General features: G+C 39.0%; 1 protein-coding gene across 2 annotated transcripts; it reads left to right on the top strand.

Moving 5' to 3' along the window:
- The first annotated feature begins 1,028 nt into the window (after positions 1-1,028).
- Positions 1,029-16,731, top strand: erlin2 (ER lipid raft associated 2). Of its 2 annotated transcripts, none has more exons than XM_035659074.1 (12): positions 1,029-1,129; positions 2,609-2,720; positions 3,468-3,549; positions 4,381-4,427; positions 4,954-5,015; positions 5,231-5,356; positions 6,991-7,064; positions 8,262-8,320; positions 11,163-11,254; positions 11,332-11,421; positions 13,800-13,879; positions 13,983-16,731. In XM_035659074.1, exons 2-12 carry the CDS (start codon positions 2,614-2,616, stop codon positions 14,160-14,162), a joined length of 999 nt encoding a protein of 332 aa, XP_035514967.1. In that variant the 5' UTR covers positions 1,029-1,129; positions 2,609-2,613; the 3' UTR covers positions 14,163-16,731. The 2 variants fall into 2 exon arrangements, with proteins under 2 accessions (XP_035514967.1, XP_035514968.1); XM_035659075.1 differs by having other exon boundaries at positions 1,037-1,129; positions 2,613-2,720.
- Positions 16,732-17,627: the final 896 nt, after the last annotated feature.

Raw genomic sequence — 17,627 nt, 5'->3', positions numbered from 1 at the left:
TCTTATTTCGCCCCTGCAGAGCTGATTCTTTTGTAGCTTTCTCTCTAGGGTCTGGAAACTTAGTTTGAAATTATGTGATTCCTGCAAAACCGCTAAAACCTCACTATTTGTGAATCCACGTCTAAAGTAGTCTGTACTGAGTCAAAATATTGAGATACTAAGTCATTATTTTGAGATACTAAGTCATTATTTTGAGATACTTAGTCATTATTTTGAGATGCTTAGTCATTATTTTGAGAAAGTTTCTCATTATAATGACTTAAATAATCCTTTTTCTCCCCTGTCATATTGGCGGAAATGGGCTTCCATAGAGGATATGAACAGTTTCAAGTTGGAGAAGGGGAAAAACAGACGGACATTAATAGCACTTTGAAGGAAATATTAGGGTTCCCATCAGGTGATAGAACTATTCAGTTTTTTCTTCTAGAGCCAGCAGGGGATGACAGGAAATGGGGCAGAGAGAGAAAGATACAGCAAATATCCTAAGCTGGACTCTTACCAGGGACAGTACTGTTAATGGTCAGCCCCATGAGAGACATATCTAGTTTTGTTTGCAGTTTATTCATACTGTAAAAAGTCCCCCTCCACTCAAAAATCTGTTTTTCTTCCTGTTCCTACTGTGTGATGTTTGAATGCAGAATGTACAGAGTTTGACTCTAGAAGGATGTTTTCACATTCATCTGCTGAAAGTGGAAAGTTTCTCTCTGCTCTTTGAAAATCAGATTTTAAAGGGCAGGGCCTACCAGCATGATTTGTGACATCATAAATAGTTTGGAAGTCTTCCTAGTCCAGTGTGAAACATATACAAGTGTGATGTAGGACATACAGGCTAGGTGAACTGGTAAATATAAAACCTCCTGTTTTATACTTATTAGTCTATTCAATATCAGATAAACATGTATTTGCCACGGTGGTCAACAGGGGCCCAAAGGAGCAAATAATGAGTGTGAATCAGTCGACCCACTCCATCAGTACATGTGAACGACCGCACACGAGGGGGCGCTAATGCAACAATTTGGATGCCAAACAATCAAACGAAGAAGAAGAAGAAGAAGAAGAAGAAGGTAGCAGGTAGCAGGTAGCAGGTAGCAGGTGCCTGCTTGTTATCTGCTCTCGGACGAAATTACAGGTAAGACCAGCCGAGTAAGAGGGACATATGTTACTCTTTATTTAATCAACATATCTGGTATCCGCGGCCTTGTTTAATGTGTCAGTAGCATGTCAATAGGAGAGAAACGTGCTCAGACCGTGATGCTAACTTGTAACATTAGCTAAGGCTCGTCAATAGTTGGCCTTGTGTTGCGCTTTGACGCCAATAGGAAAGTGTATCTAACGTGAGGTTGTGACCTCTAGGTAACCGACGGTATCACTGAAGCCATCTGCTATTTAAGACACCAACAATAATAACGTAACGTTAACTTACGTTATGCTGTCATGGCTAGCTCCGAAGCCCTCGAAACCAAATTCAGTTCAAATGTTTTGATATTTTAAGTTGACTTAACAATAAGTCATACATACTTTTCTTAATTTGATTACTTTACAACTGTATACAAATCTTTAGATTCACTTCTTCAATTCGGCATGCACGTGTTACTGTAAAATGTTTAATAAAGTGTTAACTTTGAACTTTGAACTGCTCCAAGGTTGTAGCTAGCTAACTGTTACGTTTCCGTCCACCGCTTTTTTTTATTTCACAAGTTTTGTTTTGTTTGGACTCGGATACGTTATATGCTGAAATTGCCAACAGACCTTTCCTGTTAGTGCAGGATGTTAACATAGTTTTGTTCCTTTGCAATGATACCGCTAAGTTACCTTACCTTATCTGTTTCCTTCAGGTTTGTGCATGCAGGATGTCAATACAGCTCCACATCTTTATTACACATTATCTATCGTCACACTGTTCTTGTGGTGATCTGTTTATTCTTTAAGTCTTAACGTTTGTATTTGCTTATTTATTTCTTCCCAAGATAAACACGATCAGCTTCAAAATAAATGTTGCATATTATTGTCCTGCAATGAACAAAGTCAGAATAGAAACCACACCACATTAAAGCAAGGGCGATATATATTTAATAGGCTCTAACACACAAAGGGAAATTGTGTAAACACTGCTGTATAAACAGTGTGACTCAGAAACAGCCGGGGCACCAGATTGTGCCTTTGCAAATCCTTCCTAACCAAAAGTGAGACGGCTCCTCATCCAACAGTGTCAGATTAGACGGCTAAATAAACCTTTGTCCATGCATAAGTGACTGTAGTGCAGCGTCGTAAGATGGGTGACTGGCAGGTTCATTTTATACACAAGGAGAGGTTACAGCGTTTTCACACTTTAGCTTCAATCCTCTTTAAGTGTGGCAAGGTCACTGAGTCCCAGCTGATGCCTGGCTAAGCCTGAGCTGAGAGGAGATAAACCAGTGAGTCAGAAGCCAACTCCAACATGTTAAGTTACTACAGTACTATACAAGCTGCAGACTAAATGGATAGACAGTTTATTGGTATTTGGGAGCATTTGGTTGTAATTTAGGCAGGATATTGCGTAAACACCAAAACAGAAACTCAGTTCCTATCTGTTCACTTTCACATGCTGTCTTCCCTGTCTGTCTGCCAGCCAGGATGGCACAGTGGGGTGCCATATTCTCCATAATTGCTGCTCTCGGAGGAGCAGCGCTCTTAGCCTCAGTACACAAGATCGACGAGGGACACACTGGAGTTTACTACAGGTGAGACTGCAGCACACATTGTTGTTGTTTATTTTTTGCCTTTAGAGACATTAGTGTTCAACTGCTCCTTTGTAAAACTGAACTCAATAAAGAAGAGAGCATCTGTGTAAAAGGTGTTTGCCTTAAGCAACTTCGGTGTTAAACAGTTATTACTATAAATACCTGGGCATTACGATTGCCAAGAAAGCTGTGGTTCTGACCCTCTGTACCTTCCTAGGTGCAGGGTGTTTAAAGTCTTATCACTTGCACAGACATGCAGTCAATATCAGTTTTCATAACAGAGAGCATAGAATCAGATATTGCCCGCTTCAGTGGGGCTCTTTACACAAAAGATTAACTGACACTTACTAAGCCTGTAGTCTCTTATGGATCACGACTCTGTCATGCACAGATAGAGATTGATTCTAAAGAAGATATTCTTCTGTGAAAATGATTTATCTTAAACCCCAATCAATGAGTTGCCAAGAATGTGAAACTGTAAAGTAGGTATATCTCTACTTGACATCAGCATGGGCAGCATGGCGGCTTTTTCTCCTTAATAAAGGTACCCAAAGTCAACACCCAAAGTTTTACCAAAAATGCTTTAATCCAAATCTTTAATTGATCTTACCACATTTAATCAGAATACTGTTTTTTTTTTTTTTTTTTCATTACAAGCTGAAATGAACCCAGGAGTATTATTTTCTTATTCTGAAGCCGAGCCCTAGATATAACGATCGACTGTGTGTCTGTGTATATGTATTGTAGGGGAGGGGCTCTCCTGACGACCACCAGCAGCCCCGGTTTCCATCTTATGCTTCCATTCATCACCACCTACAAGTCTGTTCAGGTGAGTCAAGTGAAGACTGTTTTATTTCTATAGCCTCAAACCCAAAATAACAAATATTCTGTAGTACCTTTGTCCTACAGTTCCTAACCCCCCCCCCCATAAAAAGTTGATCACTGAAAAACACAATGAAAAGGGATGTACTGAGATGCGTTGACAACATCCGCATGAGAGAGAAAAGGTGTTTCCATGAAGAGGAGGTATTATGCTTTTCCTTAGTGTCTGTCATAAATGTAATATAATAATTAAAGTGTCAGATGTTGATAATAAATGACGCCATGTGAGCAAGAAGCTCAGTGTTTCCAGTGTCTCTTTCCAGATGAAGTATTCCATGAAGAAGCAGTATAAGATAAATAAGGATGTTTTGAAGTCATGCAAAGCTACTCTATTGGAGTCTCAGACTAAGAAGATAAAGCAGATAAAGAAACCAGCCTACTTTAACTCTTTTTGACCTCAAATGAGGTTGAAGCTGAAGTTGATGAAGTTGTTTTGTGAAATGCCACCAACCTTTTCTAATGCGACACTTGAAAATGTCCATAGAAGTATGGTGATGGAAACGCGGCTATAAGGATGTTGATTCAGCTCTTAGTGGTGGTGTATTGCATTTCATGATACTCACCAGGACTTCCTATAACTGTTTATCCTGCAGATACAACTGAAATCCAGGTTTCTTCAATTTACCATTTTGAATAGTGAGATTTCTTACTATGTTGATGGATTTACTCCCAGTCCTACCACTGTTTGTTTGGTATTTTTGTAATGATGTCAGTGTATGTTTTTCTGTTCCTAACATCCATAACAAAGAATTAAAAGATCTTTGTTTTTCTCTTGCAGACGACGCTGCAGACTGATGAGGTTAAGAATGTACCATGCGGCACAAGGTAGGTCTGCTGTTTTGATTAGCTTAAATATTATCAGATGTTGGCTCCAAATGTATTACACCAACACTGCCAAAATCTGAGATTTATCAGCACTAGGGCAGCATAATTAATCAAAATATTTTTTAATATCCAAATTGCAGAGGCTGCAACAAAACAGCCTTATACTAAAGTACTGTAGTGCTGCAGAGATGCCCTGGCCTTCAAATCTTGTTCTACAGATATAAGAAAACATGTTTATTTAGTACAGACCCCAACAAATGTCATGATTTTAATATTTTTTTTCAGTGAAAATGAAATGTTAAAAAAATTCTCATTCACACATATGATGAATCATATTGCATTCGCAGTATCAGTGAAATTAATAACAATATATATTTTTTTACTATATCGTGTAGCCCCACTCAGCGCACGTATGAACCACTGGCATCACTGATGATACAGATGATACAGTCCTTTCTCTCTTCTCCTGGTGTTCGATAAATGTGTCTGTCAATAGTTAATATTATGTTTGTTTTTTTTCTTCCAGCGGAGGAGTGATGATTTACTTTGATCGCATAGAAGTGGTGAATTACCTTGTGCCATCAGCAGGTAAACTCACCAGTGTTCAACAGTCAAACATCAAACAGTGCATTTATCCTAAACTCCCTATTCATTTCTTTTCCCTTCACATCTGGAGATAGTTTGGCACTGACAGACACATTATACATTGCTTTGTTGCAGCTGGCTGCAGCAGAGCCAAATCTGTGTGTTCTGTGTTCGCTGTCATTCCTGAGTTGATTGAGCACTCTTTTCCCTCTCTGCAGTGTACGACATAGTGAGGAACTTCACAGCAGACTACGACAAAGCTTTGATATTCAACAAGGTTCACCATGAACTCAACCAGTTCTGCAGTGTCCACTCGCTGCAGGAGGTTTACATCGGATTGTTTGGTGAGTGTGGTGGGCTGCGGACTGGGTGTAAACTAACTACTAATTTGAAACACCTCTTCTTGGCATTTTTTAATGAAACAGCATGTAGTCAACCTACAGATGAGCGTTCAAAGCACCATAAATCTATGGCTCGTCTCTTTTGCCGTTACACACAGCAGCTGCTTTGCACATGGACTTTAGTAATAACTGTGTTTTCAGTCACTGTGCTAAAGAGAACCCACACTTGTCAGTGTTACAGCCTATCTACCTAACCACAGTCCACAGCATGTAAACACAACTGTGGCCTAATGATGATGATGAAACAGTGTACACTTGCATACATCATCATTATAAGAAGAGTAAAACGCTTATTTACAGTAATCAAGAAGAAACTATCTTCTACCTTTTGTTAGAATGAATTAAAGCTTATCATGTTCAAATGCTGATAGTTTATTGTTTTTTTTTTTTTTAGTTCTTAACAATCAACAACTGTTATTAAAGCTGTGGTAAAAATATATTTTGTGTCGACAGATCATCTGTGAAAAATTCCAATTTCTCTGGCTCCTCCTAATGAGATTTGCAAGAATCCGCCGGGCCTGAAAGAAAACAACCAGTCAGAGCCAAGAAAGATAGTTGAGTGTTCAGTCTCATTCTCAGGGTATCCAATACAGATGCTTGGGACCCTGGGAATGACACTGAACAATCAACTATCTTCAAGCTGCCAACCCAAAGCGTCTTCCTATCTTTCTCTGCTCTAAATGGTTGTTTTCATCCAGTCCCAGTGGATTCTTGCAAATACCATTAGGAGCAATTGGTGGACTCAGAGGAAGCTAATTTTTTCACAGATTATCCGTTGCATGTACTACTGTCAGGACACAGTGAAAGTTTCAACAATAATGACAAAGTTATTTTTATGTAACTTACCTACTGCAGCTTTAATTTAAAATCCTCTTTTGGTACCTATCCCTACTCATGTTCATCCTGGAGAAATAGCTGTGAACAATGCTCTTTTATTTACACATGTTTAGATAAAAGCAGGCCACTTCTTCTTAAGAAGTTAATTTTGATATTGATCTCATTGCTGATGACACACTGTATTTTGCAGTGGTTACAATTCAATATACTACTACTTTTTATCTAATTTTAGGAAAACTGTCATAGTATAAAGAACACACCACCATATGCATTAAGTCTAAGTTAAAAAAAGTTAAGCTTTATGCAACCAGAACAGGATGTGCATTTGTATTTATCATAGTCCCTGTATCATCCAGCATCATAGTCCTCAAGGGTCGTTTACAACACTGCTAGCTAGAGGTTGGGGATTTAACCGCAAAAAATGATTGAGTTTCTGAGAATTGATACAATATCATAAAGCAAAATATTGCAATTCTCAAGTGTATTGATATTTTCTAAAAACCCACTGAAGCAGTTATTGCCTGATACCAGTGAGTTGACTGACATATTTTGCACTTTTGTAGCAGAGATAACTTCGTTGTTTTTATCTGAAGCCGCACATGAAATGTGTCTGTACTCTGGGTATCAAACATACCTTTTTAAGTGTGGACTTAATGTTTTGTGACCCTGAAATTTGACATAATCCATTTATAGAGAGAATAAAATTTACTGTTTTAATCTCTCGTACTTTACCCCCACAGACCAAATCGATGAAAACCTGAAGTTGACATTACAAGAAGATCTGACATCCATGGCACCCGGACTTATCATACAGGTAAAGTTAAACCAACACAGTACATTGCTAGCATATGGATATCTAACAAAGCATCACTTTATAGCTTTTTGGAGCTGAATCTCATCTAATCTGACACGGTGTTTTAAAGCAAAAGGGGAAAAAAATCATCCCCCAAAAAGCATGAGCACCATGAATGGATATTATCTTAAGAAAATGTGTTGTTGAAACTTGTTTGTTATTGTGAGAGTTTGTGATAAAATCTCAGTAATACTGGATAGCCTTTGTAAAACATAATCAGTGCGTGTGTACAGTTTTGTTTTTTTAAACCTCCTAAAAAATAGGTGATTGATTACTTTGCAATACTTTTTTGTCACATTCAACGTCATTTAACAGTAGAAAGCAGCATTTGTGACTTGCCTTGGGCTGCAAGCAGTGCCTCTTTCGCTCAGTATTTTCTATATATTGTATGTCTCGCATAGCCAGACCTATCTACACAATGCTGTTTCAGCACTGGAGAAAGTGCCAGTGATCTGTCTCTTTAATTCCTCTTCCCCTCGAATCAGGAAAAGCTCTCTCACCTTGCTGCCTTTTGCCAGTGTTGCATCTTGCACAATACTAAAAACAGAATCACTGTTGCATGTTGTTCCCATAGACTGTAAAAAACATTAAACGATACAGTCTACATTAACATTGTGCCAGTAAAGGGGTGAAAGTGAGGGAGTTGTGTTTTTATCATTGTTGATTTGACCTGAACAACCAGGGTACCAAGTCTGGTTACAGTTTGCAGCCTTATATTCGCAGCCTCTATAAAGCCGGAGCGTTTTTCATAACAATACAAGACATATTTTTTTCAGGAAAGTTTAATAAAGGACAGTGTTATGGGTGACATTAAAAAGAGCCTAAGTGGTTTTCCCCTTCCCCTCCACACACACACACACACAGACACACATTTCATTCCTGTGTTAATGCTCCACTGGGCTTTAATACTCTGGCCTTTAGTTTCCTGTAAATCTCTAGAAACTTGAAACAGCAATTGTAGTTCTTTCTGAGAAACAATAATCTTGAAGTCAGAAGGTCTTTGAACAGGACTGTCTTTGTCTCTGGGCTCCTCTCCAACTGCCTTTTTTTTTTTATTACCCCCCAATGGGGGTAATATAATTGTTGTTACTCTGTTGCTGTCTTCACATCTTTGATTGATTCTGATTCTCATTGTATGTTTATCTTGCTGTTCCACAGGCAGTGCGTGTCACTAAACCCAATATCCCAGAGAGCATTCGCAGGAACTACGAGCTCATGTGAGTTTTTTTCCCCCTCAATGCCTAACAAGGAATGTTCACTAAAGCCTTTTTTTGTGTATTTATTTTTACTCCCAAATGGACGAACCTGATGTCCATCCAAATCCCCCTGCCAAGTCCTGCTTTTCCTTTTGTTTCATGTCTGTGAGCATCTAACTTTCGCTTCATGAATCAACAGCAAGTGCTCAGTCAAAATATTTGTGATAAGGAGAGGAAATTGTGGACTTGCAGTAAGTTGTACTAAGCTTCAGGGAAGCACTTTGATGCCTCAACCACTGTGTTCAGTCTTCAGGTCAGACTGTTACATTATCAGATATTGGAGAGAAATCAGACTTTAATTTAAGATCAGACACCGTCCCTGACTTTAAATTAAAATCTGATTTCTGACCCCTCACAGATGTGATTAATGCAACATGCATGTGTCAGCTGGCTTACTATTTAATGGTTGAACTGAGGTGGAGGCTAACTCTATCTAGTTGTATAGAGGATAAGGATCTCTGAGGTAATTGTGTGTCATCAGTTCAACTTCCCTGCTGCAACTGTACCAAAGCCAAGTGTTAACAGGGCCGTTACATGTTTCTTTCTGCCTTTCCCTGAAGTTACTCACTCATAACTTTGGTCTCATGAGTATAGTTGTTTTCAATGGTCAGTTTAAGTTTATTAAATGTAAATTTAAATGGTATCCACGTAATTTAATTTTGCATCTTTAGAAGGTGTCTACTTCTTTTTTTTTTTTAAAACAGCACTGTATCTGTAATCGGTACTTCTTATCGGTCCGATACCCACAGCCACGAGTATCGAATCGGTATCGGAGGGAAAAAATTGTATCGGAACATCTCTAAAATCGATAACACATGATTTACAGTAAATGACATCACTGCCTCCTGAGATCTCAGTTGGTGACTAATGGTTACCATAACCCACAAGAATGATGATCGACCAGAGAAAAAAAACAGGGAAAAAAACCCTCAACAGTGAGAACTGACCCAGCGCTTTAACACTAAAAACTAGTAACTGAGTTAGGTTTGGCGCCTACTGATGTAAGAGTGTAAAATAATAAAGCAAAGGCTCCACATGCGCCCACACACAGCTTTTTCTGTTTCTTTCCCACTAACAAAAAATGTTTCTGGTTGTGCTGCCAATATACCTGTACTCCAAAATCACATAATTTCTAATCTACTTTCATTACTACTACAATTTTAATGTTGCAGGCTGCACATTTAAGCAGTTACCTAGAGATTAAATAAAGATGCAGATGTGTAGGTAATATTCTCTGTGAACCATAAACAAGGAAATTCAAAGACACACAGAAAGAAATTTGCAATATCCTTGTTATAACTTAAACAGTTAGTTTTATTAAGTCCAGTTTTAGCCCCCCAATGGAGCTTCCACATAAGTGGAACTAACCTCCTCATTAAGCTGTGTGTGTGTGGTGTGTGTGTGGGTGTGTGTGGTGTGTGTGTGTGGTGTTGTGTGTGTGTGTGTTGCGTGACGGACAGAGACCTCCAAAAAAAGAGAGGAGGGGGTGGTGTTTTGGTGGCCCCAACGTTCTGCCCAGTCTGTGTGAGCTTCAGCGAGGCACATACCCTAATGAGCCCACACGACGGATTGTTTATTTAAATATAAGCGCGACCCCAAAACGAGCCTTTGGTCCCGACCATCGCGATCCGCCGAGCAGGCCGTCCAGTGACCAGTCCGCCACTGCTGTGAAATGATTATCGCATCCCTTCAATGTTTGATTAAGTGCTGGTGTTGAATATTGCAACACTTCGTGCCAGTGCCACCCCTCGAAATTGCTTCTTGCAAATATGTTGCAATGTCCCTGTGTTCTGGTCGGAACATCCAACTGTAAAGTACTGCCAAACCGCCGACATGTGCGCTAACTAGCCTCCTTTTTAACAGGTGTCAGGTGACAATTCTTCTTCACCCCTCCTAAAATACACTGCCGATGGCACACAGCGCAAAGTTTTAAAGAGCGGCGATAAGAACTATGTCCAGAGCTAACGGAGTAACCAGTAAATAGATTACTATTCTAATAAATACAATGGTATCTGGATCCGGAGCCTGGACTCCCCAAGTAACTCGCCGATACCGATGCCAGCATTTTTCGGCCAGTATCGAGGCAATTTCCGATACTGGTATCGGAATCGGAACAACTCTAATCAGTTTCCCATTCACATTTCTTATCCATCAAAACTACATCTAGATTTTAATTTTACCTCTTGCAATTACTTTAGTTTCTAAAAAAGGCAATTTTGGCGTGAACTTTGGATGAGCATACTTTTGGTTTCACTTTCGAATGGTTCAGAATGCACTTTGTGTGTTTAAACACAGTGCTGTTTTTATAGCCTGTGAGACAGTCTGGGCTTTGGTGCCGCTTACCTAACTGGACCTAAGTAAGGGCCAATTTTCTTTTTAAACAGCAGTCATATTGTTTTAATTTAGAGGGTTTGCCAAGATTTAATGTGGAGGCAGTGCACTTTATTCAGTGTTTCCAAGACAGCATGGGATTCATATGCTGGATTGGGAGTTTGGGGCTGGAAGTCTTGAGGTTTCCTCCAGCCTACATAACATGATTGCAGCATTAGCATCTTGTTCATGAACACCATTGAAGCACCGACTTCTAATTGAAGATCCTCACAATCCCACTAAAATACTAACTAGGCTTCTAAGGATGTCTGGGAAATGTGTATTTGTTCCACCTAAACAATATTGAAAGGAGAGCGAGGGAGATGTCTGCTCTGTACATGCCTATGCGGTCCAGAGGAGTCAGTGAAGATAGTAAAAACACCTGCGTGTGGGTGTGCAGAGCCTTGAATAAAATGTGTCTTTACGTTCGCAGGGAGAGCGAGAAGACAAAGCTGCTGATCTCTCAACAGACACAAAAGGTTGTGGAGAAGGAGGCAGAGACAGAAAGGATCAAAGCTGTGATAGGTGAGAAAGGAGACGTCAAACAATCGTGGTTACGGTTTATTGTGAGTTGAACATTTAAATATGTTTCTGTTTTACAGAGGCTGAGAAAGTGGCACAAGTGGCTGAGATCAAGTATGGACAGAAAGTCATGGAGAAGGAAACGGAGAAAAAGATCTCTCAAATTGAAGGTTTGCATCCAGTGGTGAAAGAAGCACTCAAATCCATTTTATAAACCCATTGCAAGGAGTTTTAACTGGTTATGAAACTGTCTCAATGTAGTACTGATGCCTGTATATGACCTGCTTTAACAAAAAAAGCGAATCCATCAGCAAAGGGATTGGCTGTTTCTATATAAGTATTCTTAATTCCTGCCACCAGGTCGGATTTGGTCCGATTCCCCTTGAAATCAATGAAACAAGGCAGTAGAAACACTACCACTTTTTTCCACAGGGGTCGCCAGAATCAACACAAAATTCCTTATATGGGCTTTAAGTAAAGATGGATGGATGGATGGATATATAGATACTGTATTTATCCCGAGGGAAATTCAAGCATCCAGTAGCATACAAAATACAAAACATACATAAAACTAAAATTAAAAACCCTGACCTTAAGAAATTTCCCAAGGAAAAGCTACTGGATAATCTCCTGTCTCGGCACCGGCGCGCCGGAAGCAGAAAAAAAAAGAAAATCCCAAAAACAATAACCAAAAATATTCTAGTATCAAAAGTAAATTCCCCTTGTAACTAAAGTTATGTTATAAATATGTATATACAGTTTAGTCTCTTAAAGCTAGAGAAAGTAACTTTTATAAAAATAACTTTTTGTCATATTTGTTGAAACTTTGACTATATACTTCATGAGATATGAAAACAAATCCTCATTTCACTCCTAATGGCATTTCCAAGAAAGTTTGGGTTGATGGCTTGAAGATAGTTGATTGTCGAGGGGCATTCCCAGCATGTGTATTTGACGACCTGGGAATGACACTGAACAACCATAAATATCTCTTGGCTCTGATTGGTTGTTTACGTTCCAGTGCAGTGGATTCTTGTAAATGCAATTAGGAGGTTTTTTTCACAGATTATCTGTCTCATGTAGGACGAAGCTTTAATACTGATGCCTACTAAGGAGAGGGTGTACAAAGTAATGTAAACATTACGTTAAAAGGGAATTGTTTAGAGACTGTTTTTTTATTTTTTTTTGTAAGTAGTCACAAACGAACAAGGTTGGAAAACTGGTTTAATCTTAAAATGCATTGTATTGCATAAGTTATTATATAATATCTTAATCTGAAAAATAACAGTAATCAGAGCTTTTAGATAAATGTAGAGGAGTAAAAAGTACCCTATTTTCCTCTCAAATGGAAAGTGAAAGTAGGAAGTACAAGTCCTGTTGCTGCATCTGCAGGCCAGGTTGTCATTGTAAATGTGAATTGGTTCATAATTGACTTATCTGGTTAAATAAAGGTAAAATAATATTAAAAACTGTGGAATTGTGCAGAACTTAAGTATCTGTATAAATGTACTTGGTTACTTTCCAGCACTGTCTGTGTCCTAGAAAGGCTCAATCTTTGATTGAGATTCGGTGTGTATATCTTAAAGGGGAACTTGGCAACTCTAGCCATTTCTTCGCTGGTTTTCATTTTTGTCATCGCATGTTTCTACAACGAGGCTCCCCCTCACATGCTCTGGGACTGTATTTCACAATCACGTCATAGGAAAAGAAAACTTTCACTGCGGCACCCTCCCTCCCACTGTTCTACCGGCTGTGCTGATGTGGCCTTTTTTTTCAGCGGGCAACTTTTTGTGTGGAGGCAATATCTACCGGAAGGTGGTTATACATTAAAACTACATTACTGTTATTGAGGCCAGCGTGTGCTTTATGTGGATGCCGTAAAGTGCCGTTCTTGTCTCGGCTCGTTCTCGGCTCTCCCATAACCTTGCCTATTTCCAATTTACGGACCGGTGTAGTCCAAAGTTGGCAAGGTGCTTTTCCGCCTGGGGTCGCATGGGTCGCCTGAGGGTGGGGGGGGTCCACCATTTTCGGTATACAAGGGCCCATTTAACCAATACCAAGATGATTTCTAAACAGGTTATTAAGCTGAAAAAGTTCCAAGTTCCCCTTTAAAGCTCAGAAAGTATTTTTTTCCTCAAATTCCTTTTTTTACAGCAGGCATGTGATGACATGAATAAGCACCATAGCCCTTTTACCCTAGCATGTTCACTCAGGATAAGGAGTAATAATGAGCTTATGAAACAGCTATCGTCAGTGTTTTCAGTTCCACCTGTACTTTTCCTGCTATGACATGTCAGAATATGACTCTTTGTAAGACCAAACCTTACATGTTTTTCTTTACCAAAAAAAAAAAAAAAAAGTCAAGATGTGACTTCAAAGCATATTTGCTATAGGAGTCTGGGAACCAGCTGGGTTAGATAGAACTCAATGTTTGTCGAATACAGTATTTATGGCAGCTTCCTGCTTTCTGAGTGGTCAAGCAGGTTAGACCTTTTTTTTAACTGACCTGCTGCGGTTGAATCTGACAGTGTTTGTTTCTGATTTATAGACGGTGCTTTCCTGGCCCGGGAGAGAGCCAGGGCAGATGCAGAGTTCTATACAGCACAGCGAGCTGCAGAGGCCAATAAGGTAAGGAGATGACAAACACACATCCCACATCACTCTGGACAAATATGGACTTGGCAGTCTGGACTTCTTTGGTAATTTGAATTCTGTTTTCCCCTTCCTGCAGCTGAAGTTAACACCAGAGTACCTGCAGCTAATGAAGTACAAGGCCATTGCAGCCAACAGCAAAATCTACTTTGGGAACGACATACCGCAAATGTTTGTGGACTCTGGCTCCGCAGGGAGCTCTATTAAGGCCTCTGCAGCCATGGACATTGTTGGTGAGCAGTTCTTTGACCTGGATTAGCAAGGAAAGTAGTGGAACCCACAGGAACACCCAGGGGTGGCAGGACTATCTGCTGGAGGGCAGGAGCCTGGTCCACAGACTGCCTGGCAGGTTCTCCCTCTGGCCCAGAGAAGCTCTGCTGACCAGGGCCCGTATTTCTCAAGCATCCCTGAGTCACTGCTAGACATCACATTGAAAGTTTGACTGTAAAATTCTCCTACCTCACAGCAGAGGACTTGCACTACTTATGGGGAGAGATTGTCTAGACTTGGTAAATTAGTAAGAAGAAACACTAGGTAGAAATAGAATCCCCTGTAGGTGTGTAATAAGCTGCTTTAACGGTGAATTAACAGTCAATTAGCCAAAACACTTATTTAAGGAATTATCCCTGCTGCTGTGCATCAAGTGCATCCATTTCACCACAACACCAAGGATCACAAAGCCATTACTACTTATGTATTCATACTGTCCATTTGCGTGCATGTGTCCTCATCGAGCATTTGAAGCAGTGATATTTGCTACCTGTTGATACTGAAGAAGAAAAGAAAAAAAGTTCTCGAATCGTTGCTAATCGGAATGGGCCTTTTTTTAACCTCACTAAGTAAGTAAGTGATAAGGATCAATCAATTAGCTGTTAACTATTAAATGAATTGCCAACTACTTTAATAATTTGAGTAAGATGGCCGAATGTCCACATTTTCTGATTTCAGCTTCTCAAATGTGAATATTCCCTGGTTTCTTTAGTCCTCTGTGACAGTACACTGAATAGCTTTAGGTTGTGGACAAAACTAGACATTTGAGGACGTCCCCTTTGGGCTTCCACCTCAATGATAGACATTTTTCACAATTTTCTGACATTTTATAGTCCAAACAACTAATCGATTAATTGAAAAATGATTGACAGATGAATTAATAATGAAAATAATACTGCGGTTTAAATGTAGATTATCACTCTGCAGCTTAATGAACACCATTTCTGTTCAGTGGGGTGGTGTTAGCAAACCGTCAGTTGTTATGAATGGAGCAGTCCCAGGAAAAACAAAAGGAATTCATCAAAATACCTTTTAATCCAGTGAATCTCTTTCGTGTTATGTCATGTTATTTTCAGCAACATTTTCTACGTTCCCACGAGTCCCAGTACAGGAAAGCTCTGCCTAGAGAACGTAGGATAACTTTACAAGATTAAGAAAGTTCCTAATGTTGACACTCCTCTGCTGAAAAGAAGGACCAAATAAGTGTCACTGTGAGGATAGTAGGCGGTGGTTTCTCACTCTGAGCTGCTTGAAAAATACAGACTCTTAATAAACATGTCATTGCAGACAAAACAAAGGGATGATGAATGTACTGTGTGGTAGCTACTGGCCGTCAGATGTAATATCATCGCTCCACTTATTTGAGTTTATGTTTTTGTAAAAAAAATTTTGAGCACCTGTTAATTATAAATTGAGCGTGTGAAATTGTACCACATTTTGCTGTGTTTGTAGGCACTATGTTTTTCACACTGTACATTTAGCAGAGAGACTATCTGTGCAGCGGTTAGTCTCTGTTGTGCATTAGGAGTTTTATTCAAACTTAGATTATGTTGCGTTATGCCATGAAAAACAGCTTTTGGACTCTTTCATCACCAGACTACAGACCTATGACATCATCAGGTTTCCAAAATGGACAATTTTAAGTTATTTTAAAAAATAATTTAATGTAACTATGTCATGTAAGAATCTTCAGGAAGTGGGGTATGCACATCAGTGAATTGCCTCTGAACCTTTGGCAGCATGAGCTGTTGCCCTGGAGGAGGCAGCGTTCATAGGACCTGTATACTGCAGGTATAAACAGGTGGATACTGAGGACTCACTGTAGAAATATTACCAACATGTCAGTCTGTATAAGTCAGTCATTCATTTGGGAAACCAAACCTCTTTATAGAAATTTTGACTTGATCAGGACCAAAAACTAACTCCAATGTGGTAACATTTGTCTGGCTGTTTTTGTTTACCAGTACTTTGCAACAGATGAATGCAGTGTTGAATAGCACAGAATACGTGACAAAATTATTTGCTTTCCAAAGAAGCATTTTGTTACGTAGCTGAGGAGGAATTAGGTATGCAGGCGTGTGTGGGCATTGTTATGGGGAATTTGGCATTGTTTTTACTAGTGATTTAGCCGATAAGGTGCCCCAGGGGGAAAGTATTTCTTTAATCTAAAGTTAAATGACTCGTGTCCTGAATTATCTTTGACAAAATACAACTTCCACTCATTATTTCTTGTACAGTGGTTATATCCTGTGTAAATGGCACCGCTCTCTGTTGTCTAAAGTTTGTCGAGTTGGCCCTCAGTGACCTCCAGTTGGCATTTTAATAAGATTTTCTCTGATTGAGACTTGCAATGACTTGAAAGGCAAATGTTTTTGCACTAATTTCAGTTGTGAATGTGCAATCAAGATATTGTCGTTGGACAATAAAGTACTGTGGGTTGTTCTTGGAGAAATCAATGGAATTCTAATGATTTATTTTGTATTACATTGCAAGTCCAATGTGATGTATAGGATGTTTGTTATTAATAAAAGTGTTTCAAACACAATAAAACATAGTATCTAAACAGCTGTTGTCATTGCATATCAGATTATTGAAGTAGTTGAAAAAAGTACTTTTGAGTAATAATGATACCATAATGAAAGCTTCCTTACAGTTCCTTAATTCAGGTTGTAAAGTAGAGCGTTGCAGTATCATATTTATCAAATGTAAATGAAGTTACTGTCAGTAATGTTACTGATAAAGTATTGAGTTGTGTTTAAAATCGCTCATTGATTTCTTCAGTATAACGTTTTACCATAAGAGAAACAAAATCCAGGTCATTTGGAAACCAGACTGGGAGATATATGAATGAATCATCATGTGATCATTGCACCTGAGACATCTGGGAATAAACAAACTACTTTCTTCTTGAGTCACTCCTAATTTACTCTGAACATTATAAAGCACTCTTTGTAGGTTCATCACTACAAGCAGCTCCTTTTCCCATTGTTTTCACATTGTCATTTGATACATTGTTAATATGAAAGCTTATCAAAAATTATTGAAAATCTCCTATCAGCATGATTTGTGACAGTTAGGAAATCATCCTGGTCCAGTATCAACTTGTACAGTGTGATGAAACTTGAAGCCACCAGTGCACAGACACTGAGAATGGAACTTTAGAAATTAACATTCGATATTCAGAGATATATTTTTTTTTATTATTTTTGAACAGGATCCCACAACAAGCAGGCCCACCTTAGTAAAGACATTGTACTTTGGTGGCTCAAATTTCTTTCCACACAAATGTGCAGTTTATCAAATTACAGCCAACTCACTCAGAATGAAAATGGAGCTTTGGTTGGCATTTTCCCACTTAGTAGCACAGTAATGAGCAAAGATTTATTTGATTTTAATAACGTCACTTAGAAAGAAATTCAAAAGAAATTCAGTGAAAATTGAAAATTGAAAGTGA

Source organism: Morone saxatilis, unplaced genomic scaffold, assembly GCF_004916995.1.
Source record: "Morone saxatilis isolate NCDOM2014 unplaced genomic scaffold, NCSU_SB_2.0 Contig16, whole genome shotgun sequence".
Taxonomy (NCBI): domain Eukaryota; kingdom Metazoa; phylum Chordata; class Actinopteri; family Moronidae; genus Morone; species Morone saxatilis.
This window is presented reverse-complemented; position numbering and strand designations above follow the sequence as displayed.

What these genes read in the sequence shown, in the direction of transcription:
- erlin2 (XM_035659074.1), top strand. Translation starts at nt 2,614, where the DNA reads ATGGCACAGTGGGGTGCCATATTCTCCATAATTGCTGCTCTCGGAGGA. An exon ending in CACCCGGACTTATCATACAG is followed by an intron (nt 7,065 to 8,261) that starts GTAAAGTTAAAC and finishes GCTGTTCCACAG; the next exon opens with GCAGTGCGTGTCACTAAACC. An exon ending in AAAGATCTCTCAAATTGAAG is followed by an intron (nt 11,422 to 13,799) that starts GTTTGCATCCAG and finishes TCTGATTTATAG; the next exon opens with ACGGTGCTTTCCTGGCCCGG.